This window comes from Fusarium verticillioides, chromosome 4 (assembly GCF_000149555.1).
Source record: "Fusarium verticillioides 7600 chromosome 4, whole genome shotgun sequence".
NCBI classification, from domain to species: domain Eukaryota; kingdom Fungi; phylum Ascomycota; class Sordariomycetes; order Hypocreales; family Nectriaceae; genus Fusarium; species Fusarium verticillioides.
In genome coordinates, this window is record NC_031678.1 from 2353471 (window position 1) to 2373471 (window position 20001).

A 20001-nucleotide genomic window follows, 5' to 3' on the forward strand; every position below is an offset into this window, starting at 1 on the left:
TGCGGTCACCTTTGCAAGCCTCAATCAGTTTTTAGCGTGGGATTGCGGGGGGCCCTTGGCCTCTGGTGCAAATGAGAAGCGAATCCGCTAGGCTTAGTGAGTGCTAACAGCTCGTTTCGGGCAACATCTTGTACACGGTTTGTTTGTCCCGGGACCTCAGCTGAGTTGACCTCGTTTTTTTGTCTGACACGAATTGTTCGTCTTTGGCCTCACTATTCCTGTGTCATGATTCTTCATGTGCTGAGCTTGAACATCTAAAGGGCCACAATAACTAATTAGTGCATACGTCAGTGCATCGATGTTCTGTCTTGACAAACGCCAAGAAACAGATCCTCATCATCCTTCTCCCACGACATCCTTGGATCCTTAGCTTCCTCCACAGGCGCCGTGCGGGCCCCGTATCAGACGTGACGGCGGCCGATAGCTAGAAGCGGCCATGGTTAGCCATCTTTCAGCTCAGCTCACCAGAGCGTCAGGCCAGGTCAGGTGGCAATCAAGGACCAGCTTGGGCCTAACCAGGCATTCTACTACTAACTTGGACCTCTGAAGCTGAATCTATCACTCTATCCCTTGACAAGCTGCACATTCACTATACAGCAGCCTGGGCTGCGCTGTATCACTCCCAACGACACAAGGGCTTCGCCTCTTTTGTTCCTTACCTCACCTCAGATTAAGGGACCTCGGTCTTTTTCTGACCGGGCACGCTAAAGACGGAGAAGTGTTCTAAGCCTCCTACTGGAGCGAGCAACTCCATATCCATATACTTATCCATCCGTCCATCTCACACATCTTTACGACTTCTGTCTCTCTCTCTCTCTCTCTTGCCAGATTATCAAAGCACCACTGACTGTTGTCCACCCAAGCCGGTCATCGCGTTTGTTACAGCACAATTCTTATGATCTGACGCCTGCCATCGAGTCACTCTCTCACCACTAAGGATTTCGCCCACCAAATCTTTCTGAATCCACTGCATTCGATCCATCACATTACCCCCTGGTGAATCTGTTGCTAGTTCGACGTAACGTTACGAACAGTACCTGTCTTGCAGCGGCCATCTCCCACCAGTTGCCATCATGGGGGAACAACCAGGCATTTACGTTCATCTGGAAATGGGTGTTCAGCTGCCCAAAATCATGTCCAAGGACCGACACATTACTTATGTATCAAAGAGCATGCGCGACCGAGCCAGCCAATTCCCTCGCCAACTACCTCCAACAAATACCAACTATCTCAACGCTCCTGCACACTACCAGGTTGCTCACCAACAAATGGCAACCCAAGCCCAGCAACCACAGACCCAACCACAGCAACAGTTCACTCACACCATCAGTGACATGCCTCCCAATATCTACAACAGAGATCCAGTGTTGGTTGGCATGGCCCATGAACCGACATATCTTCCATATCGTCCCCAACAAGCACAACAAGCACACCACATCAGAGAGTATTATGCACCAGCTGCCCCATCGCAACAACAGCAGCGAGAGGCTCATCCCGAGGAGCTACGACTAAGCTCGAGATCCGCGGAAAGAAGTTCTCATGAACGTGGAAGCTCTGCGCCCCCACCTTTAAACAGCAGTCCCTGGGATGTGACCTCCCACAATTCAGGAGGCGAGCCCCATGTTTGGAAGGCTTTGCCTGCAACGCCGAATCAGTTCCGACTTGGAGAGAGCGACATGCCATGGGACGGCTGGAATTTCCCGATGGGATTCAATGACAACAATGGAGATGACGACAGCAACGAAGGGGGAGAGAACCGCAATCGTTCGCGTGAGGCCAGCCTCCGAGCAACATGGGGACCCGAGTTCCCAGGAGAGCCATCACGATACGTCCAGCCTGCGCAAGTGGACGACCGGGCGCGAGGCAAAGCCAAAGACATACAATCATTGGCTTCAGCACTGATGACAGTGGATAACGGGTTTGAAGACCAATGGTGGTATCAGGGACCACGTCTCGTCCATCTCGATGGCACAACAGTCATGGTGCCTACAGCTGTTCCAAGGTCCAGCTTTCACCCAGACCATCAACAAAGCTCGGTAGGATGGGCTGTCTCCCGCGAAGAAGAGCAACAACAGCAAGATCTTAAATATCAGCATCAGCTACAACAGAGTCGCCGCGAACAGGAGCAGCAACGATATCAGCGTAACCGACAACGGCATCTATCTCTCCAGGAAGAGCAACTCGCATCGTTTGTTTCTCCGAATACTTCATTTCAGCCTATATCGCCTCGATCGAGCCTTGCAGATATTGTGTCGCCTTTGAGCGATTATCCGAGTCCGCTGTCGAGTTGTGGGGGATTACGGCGGTCTTTGACCACGAGATCAGATGAACTTCACATATAGATTCACCTGGACGCAACCTCTATCACTGCTGGGAAGTATGACAAGTACCCTATGCATTGACTTATGACAGCCCCACGATGGTTTAATGAGGAACACGCATGGTTCTCCGTTACGGCGAAATAGTTATTGATTTGTGAGCCAAGAGCCTCACCCCAGAGGATACTCAGGTCTAATGAACGAGAGTCACCATGTCATATGTTTTTAGGCATCCAGAAGATGTCTCGGGTGAACGTTTATAGGATGGCGTTAACAAAGAGTTTGAAGACGTCTTTCAGATACCTCTTGGATTCGGGTGCAAGGAAGGGACTTAATTGACCGTTTAAATGACGGAAACCGTTGTCCAGTTCTGATGTAATAGCTCTCGTCTAATCGTTATTGTGTAGTAACCTATTTGAAGCTGACAACATAAATGAAGTAACTGATTCTGGGCCTTGAAGTGGGACCAATGGATATAAATCATCGAAGCGAATTAAAGATTGATTGAGTTGAGGGCTATCATAGGAAACAGAAAGAACATTGGCGGGTAAACCTTTGAGGTAAGTGGCCTAGTATGCAACCACTATGTATAAAGTGGATTAGGTAAAGCTCTTATTAGATCTTTTAATAGCAGCTTTTCCTTGTTTATTTTATCCATCCTAGAGAATTAATGTAACTTAGATTTAAGCAGAAACCTATTTGCTCAACTATAGCAGGTAACCCGGACGCCATTGTAGACCTCATGCATCATGTTTGGATCATGTCTACCCTGGGCTCGTTGGTCACTGTCTTCTTCCGTCCATGTCCGAGTTCGAGCATGACCCATTCGTAAACCGCCCACTGAACAGCATTCACTATGAAAGCTCGTACGCTGCAGATAGTCAACCCTCTAAAGAAAACACGAGAGCCTCCCTCCCGGTACGCCTCACGTGCGACCTGTATTGCGCCAGCTCGTTTGGTTTGCGATGCTACGTTTGGTTGCAGAAGTGGTGTTGTTTCTGCCTGTCCGCCAAGGGTCTGAGCCTGAACTCTAGTCTTGATGACATCGAGTGGAAATATGCTCGCCCAAGTTGCGACTCCAGCTAGTCCTCCGCAGAGGAGAACCTTGGCGGCCTCGTGTTGCAAAGAGGTTTCCTCGCCCTGTTCCGCGGCCAGCCAACGGGTAGTCAGCTCGTAAGACCAGAAGTAAAACCCATAGCCAACACTATCCCGGATGGCAGTCACAGTTCCGCCAAAGTAAAGACCTCGGACACCTCCGTTTTTCCAGATATCCTTAGTGATAGCCCAGCTTGAGATTGGAGAGGATGCCAGCTGCGCCCTGCACTTGATCAGTTCGGTGGGAGTACTAACGACCCAGGTTGCAAGACCGCCCACCGCGCCAGCAAGCCAAGTATTCCACAAGTTTCCAGATGTTGAGAAGACGCTATTCAATGCCGCCTCGGTTCGATTGTAAGAAACAAAGAGCAAGGCGTTCAGTGCACCATAGCCGAGAATTGGAGCTGCAGTTCCGGTCACTAGGGAGGCGTATGATCCGAGGTACCGCGTGCTGAAAGATGCACTCTGGTTGATGGCCGAAGCCGCTGTTGTTGTTCCTGTAGGGATCGAACAAGCAGGCGGGTTCGTCACTGGACTGGTATGTTGTGCTTGAAGTCGAACTTTGATCACATCAAGAGGATTTCCGATGATAATTCCAACAGCACCACTGAGATAGCCAGCCCAGAAATCAGCCGACATTATGAGACAATTTTTGTAGACACTATAGAGGAGAGAAGATGATCAGTATTCCTTGACACTTTGCGCTGAGCCACAGTGATAGTGCTCAAGACGCCGAGGTATACGAGGCCCCAGGCCAAGCCGAGCCGTGCAAGAGGAGCGCGATTCGCAGTAGCCTGGACATTAATTCGACGAAACCGCGTAAGATATTGCCAATGCGCAAAGTGTCCAGCAACAGTTGCAGTCAAAATTCCAGTGCGATGTCGAGCAATTGCTACTTGAAGAGGGGTCGGCCCAGATGATTGATGGTCGGCGAAAGGATCTCCACCAGCCGATCGGCTTTGATCGGAGTTGGAGAGATTGACGCTTCAAGGCATGTGTTAGTGATCCAGGGTCTTTCAGAGCCGCATAGATATGTACTGAGAAAGCAGATGATCAGCGGTGACCTACCCTGACGATGTTGCAGCAATTGGGCTTTCAGCTATCATCTTTGGCTGGGTTTTGACCGAGTGAGTTGTACGTATAAAGGGAAGAGGAGAAAATGAGAAGATATATTCCTTGCCAGTCGTTCCGGTCCCATCATGAACCGAACGACAAACTTGGTTCTTGGACCGATTCCCGATGGGTCCAATGTTACCTAATAAGCTAGGGGAGGCTTTTAAGTTTTCGAGTCTGAGTTTTCGGTGGTTTCGGGGTCTTTGCCGGGGATGATAGAGCCTACGGTCAGTAACTGGGAGCTAGTGGCGATTCACGTGATAGCGTGTTTCTGCCTGCTGTCGCGTCGATTCACTGACATCGCGCTTGCCTATGTATTTACCCTCCATTGATTCTCGCTGGGGTGGCAAGAAGTCTTTCATACTTGGAACAATTGCTCGACAAGTCTCTGAAACGAGAAAAGATTCAAGATGGGAGCAGCGTGAGTGCCAGGACACTTTGGCGCGTTGTTGCAAGCTCTAATAATCAGTTTAGATCCCCTCTCGTCGCGACGCCACTCGCTGGCAAGGACAAAACTCTAGGCAAGCGGATGCCAACGCCCTCTTCGATTGACCGTCTTCACAAACCATTCAAATGTCCTGGTGTCGCTGGAAGAAGTCCGGCTGTTAATCGACCTTCTCGCAAGCGAAGAAAGGTTGATTATGGTGGTGCCGACGGTGAAGCAGATAGTGATAAGCCATACTCCAACGACGAAAGGCTTGCGCTTGCCACTCGAGATATCAACCGTTTCCCCGTTTTCCAGGCCAAAGATAAAGGTCTCGTTTTCCGCAAGGCCTTTTCCGTGCCATTGAAGAACAAGGACAGCGCTGCATACAACCCCAATCGTGCCCCTCCTACACTGGGTCTGCGGCAAGGTGCAGTCTTCATTGCGAAGCCCCTACATGACCCTAGTGGCGAATTCGCAATTGTCCTTCATGACCCGACTGTCGACGACAAACCAAAAGATGTCCCCAAGGCACTTGAGCCCGCCAAGACAGAAGCTGCTAACGGGAAACTTGATGCTCCACTCGTACACAAGAGTCTTGCTGAGATTCTCGGAATCAAGAAGAAGGTGGACGGCGAACACCCTCGCGTTCCAGTCGTCATTGACCCGAAGCTGGCCAAGATCCTTCGTCCCCATCAGGTTGAAGGTGTCAAATTTATGTATCGATGTGTTACTGGTCTGATTGATGAGAAGGCCAATGGCTGCATTATGGCCGACGAAATGGGTCTCGGAAAGACTCTTCAGTGCATCTCTCTCATGTGGACACTACTCAAGCAATCCCCCGATGCTGGGAAGCCGACAATTCAGAAAGCAATCGTTGTCTGTCCTGCCAGTTTGGTCAAGAATTGGGCAAACGAGTTGGTGAAGTGGCTTGGTCCTAATGCCATCAACCCATTCGCCATCGATGGAAAGGCGTCTAAAGAAGAACTGACGCGCCAGCTTCGACAGTGGGCAATTGCTAGCGGACGGGCCGTTACCAGGCCAGTCATCATTGTTTCCTACGAAACTCTACGACTGAACGTGGAGGAGCTGAAGCACACAAAGATTGGCCTGCTTTTCTGTGATGAGGGACATCGTCTCAAGAATAGCGACAGCAATACCTTCAACGCTCTCAACAGTCTTAATGTTTCGCGGCGTGTCATTCTCACAGGCACACCTATCCAGAACGATCTGACGGAGTATTTCTCGCTCACAAGTTTTGCAAATCCCGATCTGCTCGGCACACGACTGGAGTTTCGCAAACGCTACGAGATTCCAATCCTCCGTGGTCGAGATGCTGATGCGTCAGAGGAAGATCGAAAGAAGGGCGATGAGAGCACTGCGGCATTGCTTAATGTTGTCAACAAGTTCCTGATCCGTCGTACAAACGACATCCTTTCCAAGTACCTGCCTGTCAAGTACGAGCACGTTGTGTTCTGTAATCTTGCACCCTTCCAGTTTGACCTCTACAACTACTTCATCAAGAGTCCTGACATTCAGGCTCTCCTGAGAGGCAAGGGAAGTCAGCCCCTGAAAGCCATCAACATTCTCAAGAAGCTCTGCAACCATCCTGATCTTTTGAACATGGCGGACGATCTGCCGGGCTCAGAGCAGTGCTTCCCAGACGACTATGTGCCCAAGGAATCCCGTGGTCGAGATCGCGAGATCAAGTCATGGTATTCTGGCAAAATGGCAGTGTTGGATCGCATGCTGGCTCGCATCCGCCAAGATACAAACGACAAGATTGTGTTGATTAGCAACTATACTTCAACACTGGATCTTTTTGAACGAATGTGCCGCTCTCGTCAGTATGGTTGTTTGAGACTCGACGGAACCATGAACGTCAACAAGCGTCAGAAGCTTGTTGATCGGTTCAACGACCCTGAAGGTGACGAATTCGTCTTTCTACTGAGCAGCAAGGCTGGTGGATGTGGTATCAACCTGATTGGCGCGAACCGCCTGGTGCTATTCGACCCCGATTGGAACCCGGCTGCTGATCAACAGGCGCTTGCTCGAGTGTGGCGCGATGGACAAAAGAAGGACTGCTTCGTGTACCGCTTCATCGCAACGGGCACTATTGAGGAGAAGATTTTCCAGCGCCAGTCTCACAAACAGAGTTTATCTTCTTGCGTTGTGGACTCGGCGGAAGATGTTGAACGACATTTCTCGCTCGACAGTCTCCGTGAGCTTTTCCAGTACCGGCCAGATACCAAGAGCGACACTCATGAGACGTTCAAGTGCAAGCGGTGTAAGCCTGATGGCAAGCAGTATATCAAGGCGCCGGCCATGCTGTATGGTGACACCAGCACATGGAATCATTTTGTCAACGAAGGACTGAAGCCAATTCAGGACTTGCTCTTGAGGCAAGAATGTGGAGAGTCCGAGGTTTCTGCTGTGTTCCAGTACATTTCTCACTAAGTAATCAGCTGCGTGTCTTTAATAATTCATGTTCACGAGGCATTCGGGGCGTTCTTGTGGATTAGCGGTATTGGAAGGTCATGATCTGTTTTACGGAGTTTCATCCCAGACCTGTTTAGGTAGACAGGCTTCATTGTAGAGCGATATTATAGGTCAAAATACTGATAGAATATAAAATACTACAAGTGTCCCAGAGCACAGTGGGTTTTGCACCAATTTGTTCCATATATTGCGTTGTGAAATCCATCAACCATACCACAAGTTAACAACGTATCACCCTATTTTACCAAGCCCTATATTCACCTCGAGTCATTGTATTCGATTCACTGGGAGAACTGGGAAATCTATCTGTATGCTTCGATTTACTCCGTATCATGGCTTCTATCCTGTTGAAGTCATGAGAGGTGGATACAGTGCTCATGACAAAGTGTATATTCTTCGCACTGTCAAGAATTTTGCTAGCTGAAGTTTTAGTTAGTCTTTCCGCCCAAGGTGAACGTGAACCTTTTGAGAGTCACAAACCCAGCAGTCAACATTGCTGGGACTACCTTCGCCAAACCAAATAGTTCTGTTTTCTTTTTATCAAACACATCGAAATGTCTTCCAAGCCTGCCAGTCAGTCCTCTCCGGAGTTTACCTCCTACTACCTTCAACGCGCAACACAAGAGCTCTCAGAGGACCTTGACAAAGTTCGCAACGCAGAGGACTTCAAGGCCGATTCTATTCCTTTCCTTGTTCACGCTCTACAACAGGGTGCGGTACTTTTCTCTCCTGGGGACCAGAAGAGAGTGGTTGCTACACCAAAGACCAAGGACGGGGATGCATGAGCAGGCTGTATATACCCAGTCCAGATCATTTCGGTCTACTGCCCTGAACGCACGACAGCTTTTCAAATCCGCTCCCTTGCATTAAGTGAACTCGTGAGAGTCACTCTTCACCACTTCCCACAAGACAAAGGCATGCCAAATCACAAGGATGGCGTTTGTCTTCGCAGATCGGAAGCTGTTTTATTGGTACCAAGAACCCTTGACACTACACTCCAATGCGTCAGAGCATGTTGTCAAACCAGCAAAACGGGGAAAAGTCAGATTGAGGAATTATGTCATTTAGCAGCCGTTATTGCATAAGGGTATCTCAAAGCAGAGTCTGCACTACATCAAGCGCGCAATAAAATCAATCTATATATACGCTTGTCTTCCTCCTGGGCCGAATCACGGCAATGTCATTCCTTCATCAGTATGTTCATATGCACGGTCTAATTCGAATTGCAGCGTCGTTCGAGTCGGACAGCCCAACCCTTGATGGCGAGGACGATAACGACCCAAGCCATCAGGAGAGCGACCAGACCCATGGTGACAGTGTACATGAACATGGCGTCGAGCTTGTAGTGGATCATTCCGTCGACAGTATCAGTACTCTACTTCAAGTTAGCGTTTTGGCTCTTTTTCCAGGGGCTCTCGACATACACTAGCCATGAAGATGATACCTCCAGCGATCAAACCGAAAGCAGCCAAGAGTTCCGTGGGGGGTCGTGATGGGAGAATGGACTTGGGTGGCTTCAGGTACATTATGAGGTATGTCAAACCTCGAGCAAGTGAAGCCCCTAGAAGGAGTTCACCCCATTGCTTATGAACCATGCTGGACATCATGGTATGCTGTGTGTGGGAGCTCATCATGAGTCCAAGCAGCATGATGACCAAAGCCGGTATGGGGTTGAGCGAGAACTCGTATGTGTCGGGTGCTTCAGGTTCGTTTGCTTCTTCGACCGTGTAAGGGCTCTTGGGCTGAACATCGTCCACGGTTGTGTTGAGAAGATGGCGAATACTTGTCGACTCGATGAGCATACCACACTAAAGAAACAAGTCAGTTTTTGTAATGGGAATGATCGACTGTGGCAGATCGAAGGACTTACCAAGCCCCCTCCAATGAACAGAACTGTGATGGAGATGTGCTCCATGTCCTGGGCGGTCCAGTCACCACCCCAACCGCCGAGGTGCTCCATGAAGATATTGGTAGCGCCATAGAAGAAGATCAAGAAGCTCTCGACAAACTCAGCAGAAGGGCGCCACTTCTGGAAGTCCTGTCTTGGTCGAACATTCCATGCCCAGCCAAGCTCTCCAAAGCTGCCAGTCCAGCGGCCGAGGGTGAAGATACCTAGCCAGAAGAAAACACCACCCTTGATCCAATGCGCCAATCCATTGAAAATTCCGCCTCCCTCCTAAGAAGATTTGTTAGTCAAGTGTCGCAGCCAAGGTGTCTACTAGTAACTTACAAAGAAACGACCAAAGGTGACAACACCAGTCGCAAGCGCAATGAAGCCGAAGGGAAGGATAATACGATCGACTATGCAGCGGCCGAAATTCAAATACTTCCATACTCGCGAAGCAGCGATCTTAGAGGCGTGGCGAGCAAAGGTTCCCTGAGGTTCAGGAGAGGCAAGTGATAATTCCTCCAGGTCGCCATCATCGTCCTCGTACTCTTTCCTGGGGTTGTTGGCAGGCGACTCCATGCCATTGAGCGTGGATGCCGAGTCGCTTCGGAGCGAGGGTGTGTTTGGTTCGGTTCCTCGTCCACTGTCGTTGGACATTCGGTAGGGGCTGTCATTGTGGTAGCCATTGTGTGAAGGGTAGTCGGCCTCTTGCGCCGCGACAGGTAGAAAAGCGTGTGTCTCGTTACTCGGCGTCTTCCCTTTACCCCTTAGAGCTCCCGCGATACAGCCCACGGCACTTACAAGGACCTGGGCGCAAACGACCCAGGTCACAATCCAGCCAATCTTGTGGTGCGCATTGTTTGGGTACAAGTCTGGGGTCTGCGCATTATATATCACGCCGACCAAAACTCCAAGAGCATTTGTAGCTAGGAAAGCAAACTGCGCCGGTAGTGTAAAGCGAGAGTTTGCCAGTGAGAACATGACGGCTGGGGTTGGTGGTGTTAGTCGGCGCATAAAGCTCAACACCATGAAAACTTACCAATTGGTAGGATAAATACCCAAGAAAGAACCATTAATGCAATATGTGTGTATATGACTCCAGTATGTTCAGTATGCGCAAAGTATGTGTCGGGATAGTCGTCGCCGTCGGGCGGTTGTGTCGTTGTGTTGCTGCCATGCATTCCCATGTCCATGTCCATACTTTCACCACCACCATGCGCAATTACCACAGGTAGAAGCGCTAAGAGCAATGCGCCAGATGCGCGCGATATCATATTCGTATAAATCATGTTGGCAGCGTACGTACGTCCAGAAGGATTTGTCTGCAGAAGGAAACAATAGATGCAATGAAACAAGACAAGACAAGACAATGCGACTGGATGAGAAGAGATCGCAAGCAGTAATTATACTTGTTTACAGCCAGAAAGACACAATTAGGAGGACATGTATAATCATGCGATCAAGTAGACGTCAAAACGAAGAGCGTTTCAAGAAATCATGACATGGCATTGTTTTAAAACAAACCCGAGATCTTGTATTGTTACTATCGGGCCCGAGCGGCCGAAAACAGGTCATCAGCTGAGGCATTGAAATCACTTGGTCAGTCGGAGACAAAGCGACGAGAGCCAAGAGAGGATACGCAGCAGTTGACCATCCGAAGCTTCCGAATTGCTTCATCATGGGAAGTTGTACCTTTACCTCTGAATAAGGAAAACACAACACAACAGGGTATAAAAAAAGATAGATAAAAGACAAATGCGGTAAGCATTTGTTGGATGGATGGATAGTGGGGGATCCTCAAAATGGGGCCGGCCGGTGGGGGGGTGCCATCTACGGAGTAGGTAACTACAGCTTCAGTACACCCACCACTGCAGCATCGTAGAGGTCACTGTACATTATGTACATTACATGCACTTCCTAGATCATCAGGACAGGCCATGCTAAACGTGGTCCGCGGGGCCCATGTGCTGTACTGTACTGTACTGTACTGTACTGTACTGTACTGCACTGCACTGTACTGTACTTACCTTGAGGATCTATTGGTTCCGAATAGTTACGTTTTTAGCCCGTTCATGGTCAGCGTGATCGATCGATCGGCACGGAAACTTTGGAAAAGGCATCTTCTCGAAGAATGTCAAGGCATTTCGGCGGAGATCAAGTGGATATCACGGGCCATGCGTGGATGGATGGATGGATCCTCCTCTTCCATTCCTATTCTCACCGAGTATAGAGATCTTAGTCACTGGTCACGAGAACTTGTGCGTGTGTGTGCTGTTCTGTAACCTCCTGCAATGCAAGCATCGCAACCCTTCACCACATTTGGTAACAGTACCACGACTCAGATCCGATAAACGGGGCAGTCAGCCACTCACTCATTCCACTGGCTTACAAGTGAATTACGAATATTCAGTCATAAGCTCTACACGTACTAACTGTGGCTTGTCCTCTATGATTACTCAAAACTGACTTGCTTAGGCCCTCCATCACCATCACCGACATCAAAGCACGGACTGGTTGGTATCAAGCAAAATGCCGAAATCCACATGAGAGCTTTCGTCTTTACAGGCATTATCATGCATCATAAAGAGCTTTAATGCCGGCAGCTTTGGCGCTAGTTACCTCATCCCGCTGTAAAGTAGCGCTACAGCGTCATTCATTGGATACAGCGGGCTTCAACCTCTTTGATGTGTTATGTACCTAGGTAGGTACCTAGCGTGTTTATTAGGTACCTACGGTACCTTTAATCCCGGTCCAGCATCTCCACACAACTTCAACCCAACTACGCCGACAATTCCGCACACTTTCTCATCAGCTCTTGACTTACAAAGTTTTTGCGTCTGTGCAGTGTAAACGATAAGGCTGGATATGACGTCTAGTGTGGTCAAATATTCGTTTAAGGCTGACAAAGAAAGTATACTACATATAACACAACGACCGCACGCAGTTACTACGCTCTATACGCCATGCGTGCGTTTAACTCACATGCACTTACTTGATAGTTAGTCTGTGCTAACCGAGCGGGAACTTTTCACGTAAACTTCCCTTATGGACATCGATGACTACGGATGATTCATACCGAAATGTCTTGGCAATCACGGATCTCTGATCAAGATCAAGAAATGTAACTGTAACTGTAGGTCTGAGCACCAGACTACCTACCTGGCGGCATTTGCAGGCTTTATCATTATCTCCGTCTCCGTGGGCCCGATGATGCCGGCCAAATAGAAAGACGGACAGAGACGCATTCCATTAAACAGGGTCACAATCCACCAACCTTGAGCTGTCAAAATGGTCACAAGGCATCACATAATCATGCCCATGAGCAGGGAAGGGCCTGAGGCCGGGCGTAAAATACAAGGGTCATGAGAAGGAATATTTGCTCAAGTTGAACGGCTATGAGTACCGCCATGATATCAGATTACCCTAGATGCCCCCCCTCCGCTGACAAATTGCTTCGTTTTATAATACACAACTCGTTTGATTTCGATTCCAATCTAGGACAGAATTATCGGGTCGTTCACGATTTGCTGGTTCACCGCCCGCTTAGTTTTCGTGTCTATCTACGGTGCTGACTTGCATTCATCGTATGTATTACACCCAAAAGAGTCAGCTGTCTTGGGTTACAACCCGAGCCAGCAATTAAGAGTGAATACAATGATCTCGCCAAGCACGGTAACTCGTGGTTAACTCGTCTCCGTTTTTCAGGTAACCGCATGTTTGTACACATGCTATACGCCAGAATTGACTCCGAACACTCCGCAGTTTGAGCACCGAGGCTGTAAGGTAAGGTACCTAATAATCAACGGTTAATCATGTATCAGCGAGCTCTTGCTTTTTGCGATCTGTCGTATGATATTCGGACAAAATTGGACCGTTTGTGACTGCATGAAACACATGTAACTCTATCCGTAAACGACGGGTTTAATGTTGCAGTCTCAAAAGACAGTTGGGTAGCTCTTGAACTATACTTGCATGGGGAGCTTGGGATCTGATGTGACGACGTTGCATTGCAGCCAGTCTCCGTAATCGGCCGAAGTGAAGCTGTAGTCTATGTACAGTAGCATTACAGCATCAAGAGGCCTGATCTGCTTACACTTCACCATCAGCAGCAATTTCAGTTGTTGAGAACATGGCCAATGCCGTGGGTTTGTTTGATAGAGTGGCTGCGTTAGCGGACAGGGGTGTATTCCCAAAATCAGAACCCAGTTGGCGATCCCCACCAACCAAGTCAGTAGTAAATCCCCATCCTCTAGCCTCTAGGTCCGGCCATATCACATCAAGACTTGGATGATGTGAATGATCCGACGCTGCCGAAGGCCCTGCCTCATCTCGCTACCAAGTTTACCGTACAAACTTGCTACAAAACTCAGCTCTTGGCATGCCCAAATCATGCCACAAACTTAACCCAGCCCAGTCCAGTCCATGTTGTTTGAAAGTCCGTATTCCCGAGCAAACACGGTTCCTCACAATGGCCTTTCGGGTAATGAGTGATGAATAACTACCCACGTTATCACGGCAATTCGGAAATACACCACTGACTCAATATGGTCTATCCATTATCCACTCACTGTAGCCCAAACTCATAGAGACGCCCGCCCATCTACCAGCAGCTTCCATTCGTCACCATCATGAGCTACGCGACCTTCGCTCTCCAGCTTTCCCAGTATCTGCAAAACACCACCGCGAGCTGCTGGGTGCAGATTCTGAGGCACTTCTTTGTAAATCACCTCGACCAAATCTGTCGCCGTCCATGCCGACCACAATGCAGATTCTTGAGTTTCCACTTCGCCAGGCCCCGTTTTCAACGTCTGAATGACCTGATCCTCCCGTTGTTTTCGATGTGCGATGTACTCAGCAATCTTTGCTGGTCCATTTTCAATCACCGGCCCATGTCCAGGGTATGCTCGGCCTTTGAACAGAGGTCTCATCTCTTCTAGGCTTCGTAGATACGTGATCATGTCCTCAAATACCGCAGTCCCTTGACCGAGGACGTTGTCGGCTGTGAACATTGCGTCCTCTTCCTCGAGAACGAACACCATATGATCCTTTGTGTGTCCTGGCGTATACGCTGCTGTCAACGTAGCGCCGTCGACTTGGAAGCGCTGCCCGTGCTTGATTCCATGCTGCCCTTCCTCCGGAGTGTGCTTGAAGATCCTCGTCTGTGGTGAGATGCTCAAGAGATCTTTGATACCACCAGTATGATCATGATGCCAGTGCGTGATCAGCGCGGTATCTATAGTCGCATTCTCCTGCTGTAAAGTCTCGCGGATTGACGAGATCCAGGCGTTACGGCCCTCGCCAGTGTCAATGAGAAGCCGGCGACGACCTGTACCGAGAAGATATGTGTTTGTGCCTTGAAGAGTGAATTTGCCCGGATTGCCGCCCAGAATGCGGATGACTGTAGGACTGACACGCTCTACAGCTGGCAGAGCAATGAGTTGAGTTGCCATGGTGCTCCAGTTGTTGGTAATGTAATATTCAAGGTGCTGATCGGGAGGCGTCCGGAGCCGGGATGCCGAAAAGTCGGACCGGGCGGGAGTTCGGTAGACAGTGGAGACTGTGAGCCCCGTTGCTACTGTAGCCAAATAAGCTCAAAGTTGAGAGATGTCTGGCGTAGATCAAGGACGAAAGATGACAGAAATAGGAAGAGAATATTGATCTACAAGAGGTAGAGAGGGAGCTGGCTGTCGTCATCCGGCAATCTAAACTGCTTACCTATTCAATAGAGAATGAATAGACCTCGGCACGAACGGTACTCCTCTTCTAAGTGCATACATATTGACGTGACAGAGGGAGAGAGTAGTAGGCATCACTTTGCACATCATAAATTTTAGGCATACTATTGTTTGATACTGCATTTATATAAGTAGCTATGATAGAGATTTCAGATACAGAGATAAAGTGTTCTCAAGTGACTATCAACTACAACATTATCAGTCAACGTGCCTGTTAGACGCGCCGTGGTCGCGCGGTTAATACGAGGTTCAGCTGGTGAGACTAGTGCCAGGCTGGGTTAGGTACTAACGTAGGCTATCGTTATCCTATCGCCCTGCATGACATGGGTATAATTTTCAGTGAGCGCCTCCATGACTTGATGATGTATCTACCCGCCAATCTTACACCATAAGGTACCTGGCACACTAAGTTTTAGGGAGTCTGCACCTGTTGTAATCTCTCCTAATTACAGTACCTTACCTTACCTTACAGTGAGTGACGGTGGCTTCCAATACCACCTACTCCTGCGCTTCTATTTCCATCCAACCCAACCATGCGCGCACGCACGCATGCATGCACTTACTTAATCTATTCTATTAATTGAAAGAACAATCAATAGGCGCAACAACAGAGTTTGATCCTTTCATCTCTATTGTTTATTTCCTTAGCGGCCACCCCTCGACGCTCATTCCCCTCTTACAGTTCATTAATCTTTGATATTTGAGGCTGGCCACCAATTGTCCGACTTTCGGCTTGCTGTTTGTTGGTTGCACTGCATATTCATGCAACTCTGTGCCTCGCGTGCATCCTTCAGCCTTGTACACCATCGCATCACCCGCCAGGCAAAGGAACGAATAAATATACGAGCGAGCGAACGTACAACGAACCGATCAAGAATAAAAGAATAAGCAAGCCTGTCTTTATACGTGGGGTTTCGAGTGTACCATCCGTACAGTAACTCTTAGCCACATCCGCCGGATCACGAATCGAGCTCTCTTTTACCAGCCACATCAACCAGCTTCATCCGTCTATCACGAGCTTTTATTGCTGTAGCAAAACTCTAGCCGCGAAGGCTTGATTCCTCACATGTCTGACGACGACACCCGCTCACTAGAACATCAAGTGAAGTCTCCGGTCCCCGGATCGCCAATGTTCGGCTGTGGTATGGCCACCCACTGTTCTGTCCCTTTGTATCATTGTCTAATTGTCCCTAGAGCATGTACAACTCCTTCTCAGCAAGAACCAAGAGGTCATGAACAGCTCGATCACGCACTACAAGTTGATCCTCCGTAACATCTTCGATGCGACCCCCATCGTCCCCCAAACCTCAACACAAGAGGGCCGACCCGTTACAACCCTTACCTCGAACTACCTCTGCCTACAATGTCCCATGACCGTGTCCGAGGAAGATCGGTTGAAACATGGAACCAAGAAACAACACCGCTTCTGTTAGTAACCTTGTGCTCCTCCTTTCTGCTGCCTGCTTTGCTAACCCTGGCGCAGATGTTGACTCTCGGAGCGGTTGCCTGTACTGTCAGATGTGCGACGATTTTGTCTGGGACCCGACTCTCGAGGAGCTTCGAGTGAGAAAGATAGGGACTGGCTCTTTTTCTGGTAAGCGGTTGTGCGCGGAGATGCATCTAGTCAAGGCTCGTCCATACGCGATACAGAATGAAAACGAATGGCTGTGTCTTTGACTGCTGCGTCGCTCGTGGATAGTTTTCTGCCGCCTGAAATTAACTGTTGACCAGGTCGCAAGAGAAAGCACAATGAGCTCTTCTCAGACTCTATGAAGGATGACCCTCGGTATATTACTAACAATACTACAACCGCCTCCTGTCGTGCAAACGGCCTGCGCGGCATCTACAACGCTGGTGCGACCTGCTATCAGAACGTTGTTCTCCAAAGCTTCTTGCACAACCCATTACTCAGGAACTTTTACCTAAGCGATGGTCACCAGAGCAATGATTGCCAGGTCTCTCACTGCCTGAGCTGTGCAATGGACGACATGTTCCAAGACTTTTACGCCCTAGAGAACACCAACGGTTATACTGCTGCCAATATCTTGTCAGGTTTCTGGATCTCCGAGAAGAAGGCATTCGAGAATCTTGTTACCACCAAAGAACAAGACGCTCATGAGTTCTTCCAGTTCTTAGCTGAAGAGCTTCATGAACGGAACGGTGATGGCAAGAAGCCGGAAATCGGCAGCGAACATAGCTGCAATTGTATCATGCATCAGACATTCTACGGCAAGATGCAGACTACGACGACATGCCAGAATTGCTCAGGCCAGAGTAATTCCATCCAGTCGTTCCTTGATCTAAGTCTAGGTCTCGAAAATGTTGTCCAGAAGAAGAGCAAGAGGACTGGTCAGAAGAAGCCCTCTCTAACCTTGCAGGATTGCTTAGACGAAGAATACATCAAGTATGACAAGTGCGAGTATCGGTGCAACAACTGCAACGGGACTCAACAAGCCAAACGACATACCAGCATTAAGCGGCTGCCAAACGTTCTGTCGATACAGCTTAAGGTGAGTGTAGTCGGTGGCTTGTGAGTGTCGGTGTTGGTGTTGGTCCGCCGAGTTAACTCTTTTCTTCGCAGCGCTTTGAGTACAGACATGGCCGCCACGATCGTGCCGCGTCAAAAGTCGACAATGAAGTCAAATTCCCTCTTCAGCTCAACATGTTACCGTATACCAACCGTGTTCGCAACCACGAGAGTCGAGAGAGCCTTGAGCTGGAGCGATCATGCACCTATGACCTCCTTAGTGTTGTGGTTCATGTGGGTGAGATCGACACTGGCCATTATACATCATATTGTCGGGTCGGCGACCAGGTAAATTTCATTCCTTATGACACTTTCTCAAAGCTGACATGTCTCTTCAGTGGTTCAAGTTTAATGATCACAAAGTCGAGTTGGCGAACTTGTCTGACGTCCTTGGGGCGCAGGCCTATCTCCTTTTCTACATCATTCGCTCACTGGCCTAGGCGATCGGGGTCTAGATGAGGAGAGCCAGAAAGGCGTTGATGATCATGAACAGTAAGTCGGCTGGATCCATACATCAGCTGCAGGCTGAGCGCAGTATGGAGCACTGCTCCGCGCACATATGTAGTTTAGTAATGCCGTGGCACCCTACTGAGTAGGGCGGTACATGGTTTCTTCAGATGTATCTTTTTCTCTATCTGTGACGAGCTTCACTGGGTTTGTCATATCCCCAGATGATCCATAAGTCATTGTACGATGTGACACGTTTCCCGGTCTCGTGTATTCTTCCAAGGCCTGAACTTGAGACGGTTCCAGTAGTGGATGCTATCTCCCAAGGCCTCGCATCTCCCGTTCAGCTTCTCTAATCTGATTCATCAGATCGCCAGTCCCAGGTTGAACTCTCGAAATTGGCGTAACAGTAATAGTGGTTACTTAAACCCGCGTGAGCCGGCTCGAAGGTTGTTGCATAGACTCCAAGAGAACGGTAGAGCTTGTCAACAATGGTAGCCATTCGTTCCCCCGTGCAGACAATCACACGAGGCGACTTTGGCTTGACGAGCCAGCGGCCTGTTAGGGCAACTAGTGTGATATGTTAGTACTTAATTTGGAGGGTGCAGATCGTGATGCGGGATGGGGTAACATTCTATGGATAGTGGCCAGGACGACTGTGAGCATTACTTACACTTTGTCTGGCAGTCATTGCTGAAGAATGGAGGGTCAATTATAACACTATCCAAACTGCCCTTCAGATGAGCTGAGGCAATAATATCAGCATATGCCAAAGGCAGTTTTCAACTAGCAAAGCGGACATACCTGGAAGTTGGAGAGGTCGCTGGAAGTCATAGAAGACAAACTCAGGAAAGACGCTGAAACGATGGTCATGTTCGAACAAGACCAGCTTAGGTCGGTCTTGAATAGGCCAGAATCTCTGTGCGTCCCAGTCAGTTTCTGGGTTCTAATTACATATCAAGCCCTGGGCATGACAAAAGTCAGGGTTGATCTTACAAGACGGTTCTTGAGGGCAATAAAAACACTCGGTGTCGAGACTACACCAATGGTCGAGCTTGACGATGCGCCATCGAGGAGCTGATCGGCCAGAGCAAAGGCTGTTTCGTCGAGAAACTAGATCGTCAGGTCCATGTTAGTATGCATTTTCTTTTCGTGATGTCAATATCATGAAGTTGTTGTAGTGCCAAGACCAGCCCAGTACGTAATGGATACCCAACTTCAGACAGGCAAAGGCAGAGACTCTATCCCAGAAGCCGATCGCGATGCCATCTATCTCCACCGCCGGAGCCAAAAGGCGCAAGACAACTGGACGAGAGGAATTTTACGTACCCAAAACTGCGATTCGTTCCAATCCTCTGTGAAGGCCGCCATGCTCAGCGGTTGATCGTCCGCATCCTCCGCGACAGGGTCCTCGTCCTCCGGCTCGACGACGCCGAGTCCGGCTCCGGCTCTCGGAGCGGCGCCGGTCCTCAGCTTCTCAAATGTCTTTTCATGAGCGTCCTTTTCGGCGTGGAACTCGGCCAGCGCGGCCAAGGCGTGACTCGAGAGGCTTCTGAAGAGACCAGACCAGCCAAAGTCAGTAAACTGGCCCTGCCCGTAACTTGGGGTGACATGGATGTTTCGTAGACTATTATCTCTTACATGGGCTCTTCATCATCAAAAGACATCGGAATGTTGTCGTCAAAACGTATCTTTTTCGGTTCTGCTATGCGGTCGCTTCAATGAGATGCGATAGAAGGTTTTGTGTGAGGGTTTTGGCGGGGTCCTTTTTACTGCCTACCACTGCTTCCTCGACGGTCTAGACTCTCGCTACCTATCAAAGAGCTGCATATGCGATGATGGATAGCTAGCTAGCTACAGGGTAGCCACCTGTGGACTGATTCGATTCTCTCAACCTTCGTAATATCTGATATCAATCATCTCAACCCAAAGAAAACCTGTACAATTGTTCGAAC

At 49.2% G+C, this 20001-nt stretch overlaps 8 protein-coding genes across 12 annotated transcripts; 4 read left to right on the top strand and 4 right to left on the bottom strand.

Annotated features, from left to right (window-relative positions):
* Positions 1-494: 494 nt before the first annotated feature.
* Positions 495-3011, top strand: FVEG_12164 (hypothetical protein). Of its 2 annotated transcripts, none has more exons than XM_018901513.1 (2): positions 495-2475; positions 2526-3011. In XM_018901513.1, exon 1 carries the CDS (start codon positions 1074-1076, stop codon positions 2340-2342), a length of 1269 nt encoding a protein of 422 aa, XP_018760009.1. In that variant the 5' UTR covers positions 495-1073; the 3' UTR covers positions 2343-2475; positions 2526-3011. The 2 variants fall into 2 exon arrangements, with proteins under 2 accessions (XP_018760009.1, XP_018760010.1); XM_018901514.1 differs by having other exon boundaries at positions 570-802; positions 864-2773.
* Positions 2676-4706, bottom strand: FVEG_12163 (hypothetical protein). Of its 2 annotated transcripts, none has more exons than XM_018901511.1 (2): positions 4482-4706; positions 2676-4397 (listed from the first exon to the last, which is right to left on the bottom strand). In XM_018901511.1, exon 2 carries the CDS (start codon positions 4050-4052, stop codon positions 3066-3068), a length of 987 nt encoding a protein of 328 aa, XP_018760007.1. In that variant the 5' UTR covers positions 4053-4397; positions 4482-4706; the 3' UTR covers positions 2676-3065. The 2 variants fall into 2 exon arrangements, with proteins under 2 accessions (XP_018760007.1, XP_018760008.1); XM_018901512.1 differs by having other exon boundaries at positions 2818-4397; positions 4452-4696.
* Positions 4707-4789: 83 nt separating this feature from the next.
* FVEG_12162 (DNA repair protein rhp54) lies at positions 4790-7623 on the top strand. The gene is made up of 2 exons (XM_018901510.1): positions 4790-4947; positions 5001-7623. Exons 1-2 carry the CDS (start codon positions 4937-4939, stop codon positions 7405-7407), a joined length of 2418 nt encoding a protein of 805 aa, XP_018760006.1. The 5' UTR covers positions 4790-4936; the 3' UTR covers positions 7408-7623.
* Positions 7545-11194, bottom strand: FVEG_12160 (hypothetical protein). Its single transcript, XM_018901508.1, has 5 exons — positions 10377-11194; positions 9680-10323; positions 9320-9625; positions 8874-9257; positions 7545-8824 (listed from the first exon to the last, which is right to left on the bottom strand). The coding sequence occupies exons 1-5, from the start codon at positions 10624-10626 to the stop codon at positions 8663-8665; spliced, it is 1746 nt and encodes a 581-aa protein (XP_018760004.1). The 5' UTR covers positions 10627-11194; the 3' UTR covers positions 7545-8662.
* FVEG_12161 (hypothetical protein) lies at positions 7905-8663 on the top strand. Its single transcript, XM_018901509.1, has one exon. It carries the CDS (start codon positions 8004-8006, stop codon positions 8232-8234), a length of 231 nt encoding a protein of 76 aa, XP_018760005.1. The 5' UTR covers positions 7905-8003; the 3' UTR covers positions 8235-8663.
* Positions 11195-12659: 1465 nt separating the features above from the next.
* On the bottom strand, positions 12660-15126 carry FVEG_12159 (hypothetical protein). The gene has a single exon (XM_018901507.1). The coding sequence runs from the start codon at positions 14785-14787 to the stop codon at positions 13918-13920; it is 870 nt and encodes a 289-aa protein (XP_018760003.1). The 5' UTR covers positions 14788-15126; the 3' UTR covers positions 12660-13917.
* Positions 15127-15422: 296 nt separating this feature from the next.
* FVEG_12158 (ubiquitin carboxyl-terminal hydrolase 22/27/51) lies at positions 15423-18295 on the top strand. Of its 3 annotated transcripts, XM_018901504.1 has the most exons (6): positions 15423-16214; positions 16267-16500; positions 16556-16666; positions 16804-17582; positions 17654-17887; positions 17938-18295. In XM_018901504.1, the coding sequence occupies exons 1-6, from the start codon at positions 16139-16141 to the stop codon at positions 18037-18039; spliced, it is 1536 nt and encodes a 511-aa protein (XP_018760000.1). In that variant the 5' UTR covers positions 15423-16138; the 3' UTR covers positions 18040-18295. The 3 variants fall into 3 exon arrangements, with proteins under 3 accessions (XP_018760000.1, XP_018760001.1, XP_018760002.1); XM_018901505.1 differs by having other exon boundaries at positions 16804-17887; XM_018901506.1 differs by lacking the exon at positions 17938-18295 and having other exon boundaries at positions 16804-17934.
* Positions 18296-18398: 103 nt separating this feature from the next.
* Positions 18399-19713, bottom strand: FVEG_12157 (hypothetical protein; the record flags this gene model as incomplete). Its single annotated transcript, XM_018901503.1, has 6 exons — positions 18399-18616; positions 18720-18791; positions 18851-18965; positions 19043-19159; positions 19376-19598; positions 19688-19713. 6 exons carry the CDS (start codon positions 19711-19713, stop codon positions 18399-18401), a joined length of 771 nt encoding a protein of 256 aa, XP_018759999.1.
* Positions 19714-20001: the final 288 nt, after the last annotated feature.

Bases quoted from the DNA above. Each gene is read 5' to 3' on its own strand.
- FVEG_12164 (XM_018901513.1), top strand. From the start codon at position 1,074: ATGGGGGAACAACCAGGCATTTACGTTCATCTGGAAATGGGTGTTCAG.
- FVEG_12163 (XM_018901511.1), bottom strand. From the start codon at position 4,052: ATGTCGGCTGATTTCTGGGCTGGCTATCTCAGTGGTGCTGTTGGAATT.
- FVEG_12161 (XM_018901509.1), top strand. From the start codon at position 8,004: ATGTCTTCCAAGCCTGCCAGTCAGTCCTCTCCGGAGTTTACCTCCTAC.
- FVEG_12160 (XM_018901508.1), bottom strand. From the start codon at position 10,626: ATGATTTATACGAATATGATATCGCGCGCATCTGGCGCATTGCTCTTA. The intron at 9,626-9,679 runs GTAAGTTACTAG...AAATCTTCTTAG, and splicing joins TCACCTTTGGTCGTTTCTTT to GAGGGAGGCGGAATTTTCAA. The intron at 8,825-8,873 runs GTATGTCGAGAG...AACTTGAAGTAG, and splicing joins GTATCATCTTCATGGCTAGT to AGTACTGATACTGTCGACGG.
- FVEG_12159 (XM_018901507.1), bottom strand. From the start codon at position 14,787: ATGGCAACTCAACTCATTGCTCTGCCAGCTGTAGAGCGTGTCAGTCCT.
- FVEG_12158 (XM_018901504.1), top strand. From the start codon at position 16,139: ATGTCTGACGACGACACCCGCTCACTAGAACATCAAGTGAAGTCTCCG. The intron at 16,501-16,555 runs GTTAGTAACCTT...ACCCTGGCGCAG, and splicing joins CAAGAAACAACACCGCTTCT to ATGTTGACTCTCGGAGCGGT. The intron at 16,667-16,803 runs GTAAGCGGTTGT...ACTGTTGACCAG, and splicing joins AGGGACTGGCTCTTTTTCTG to GTCGCAAGAGAAAGCACAAT.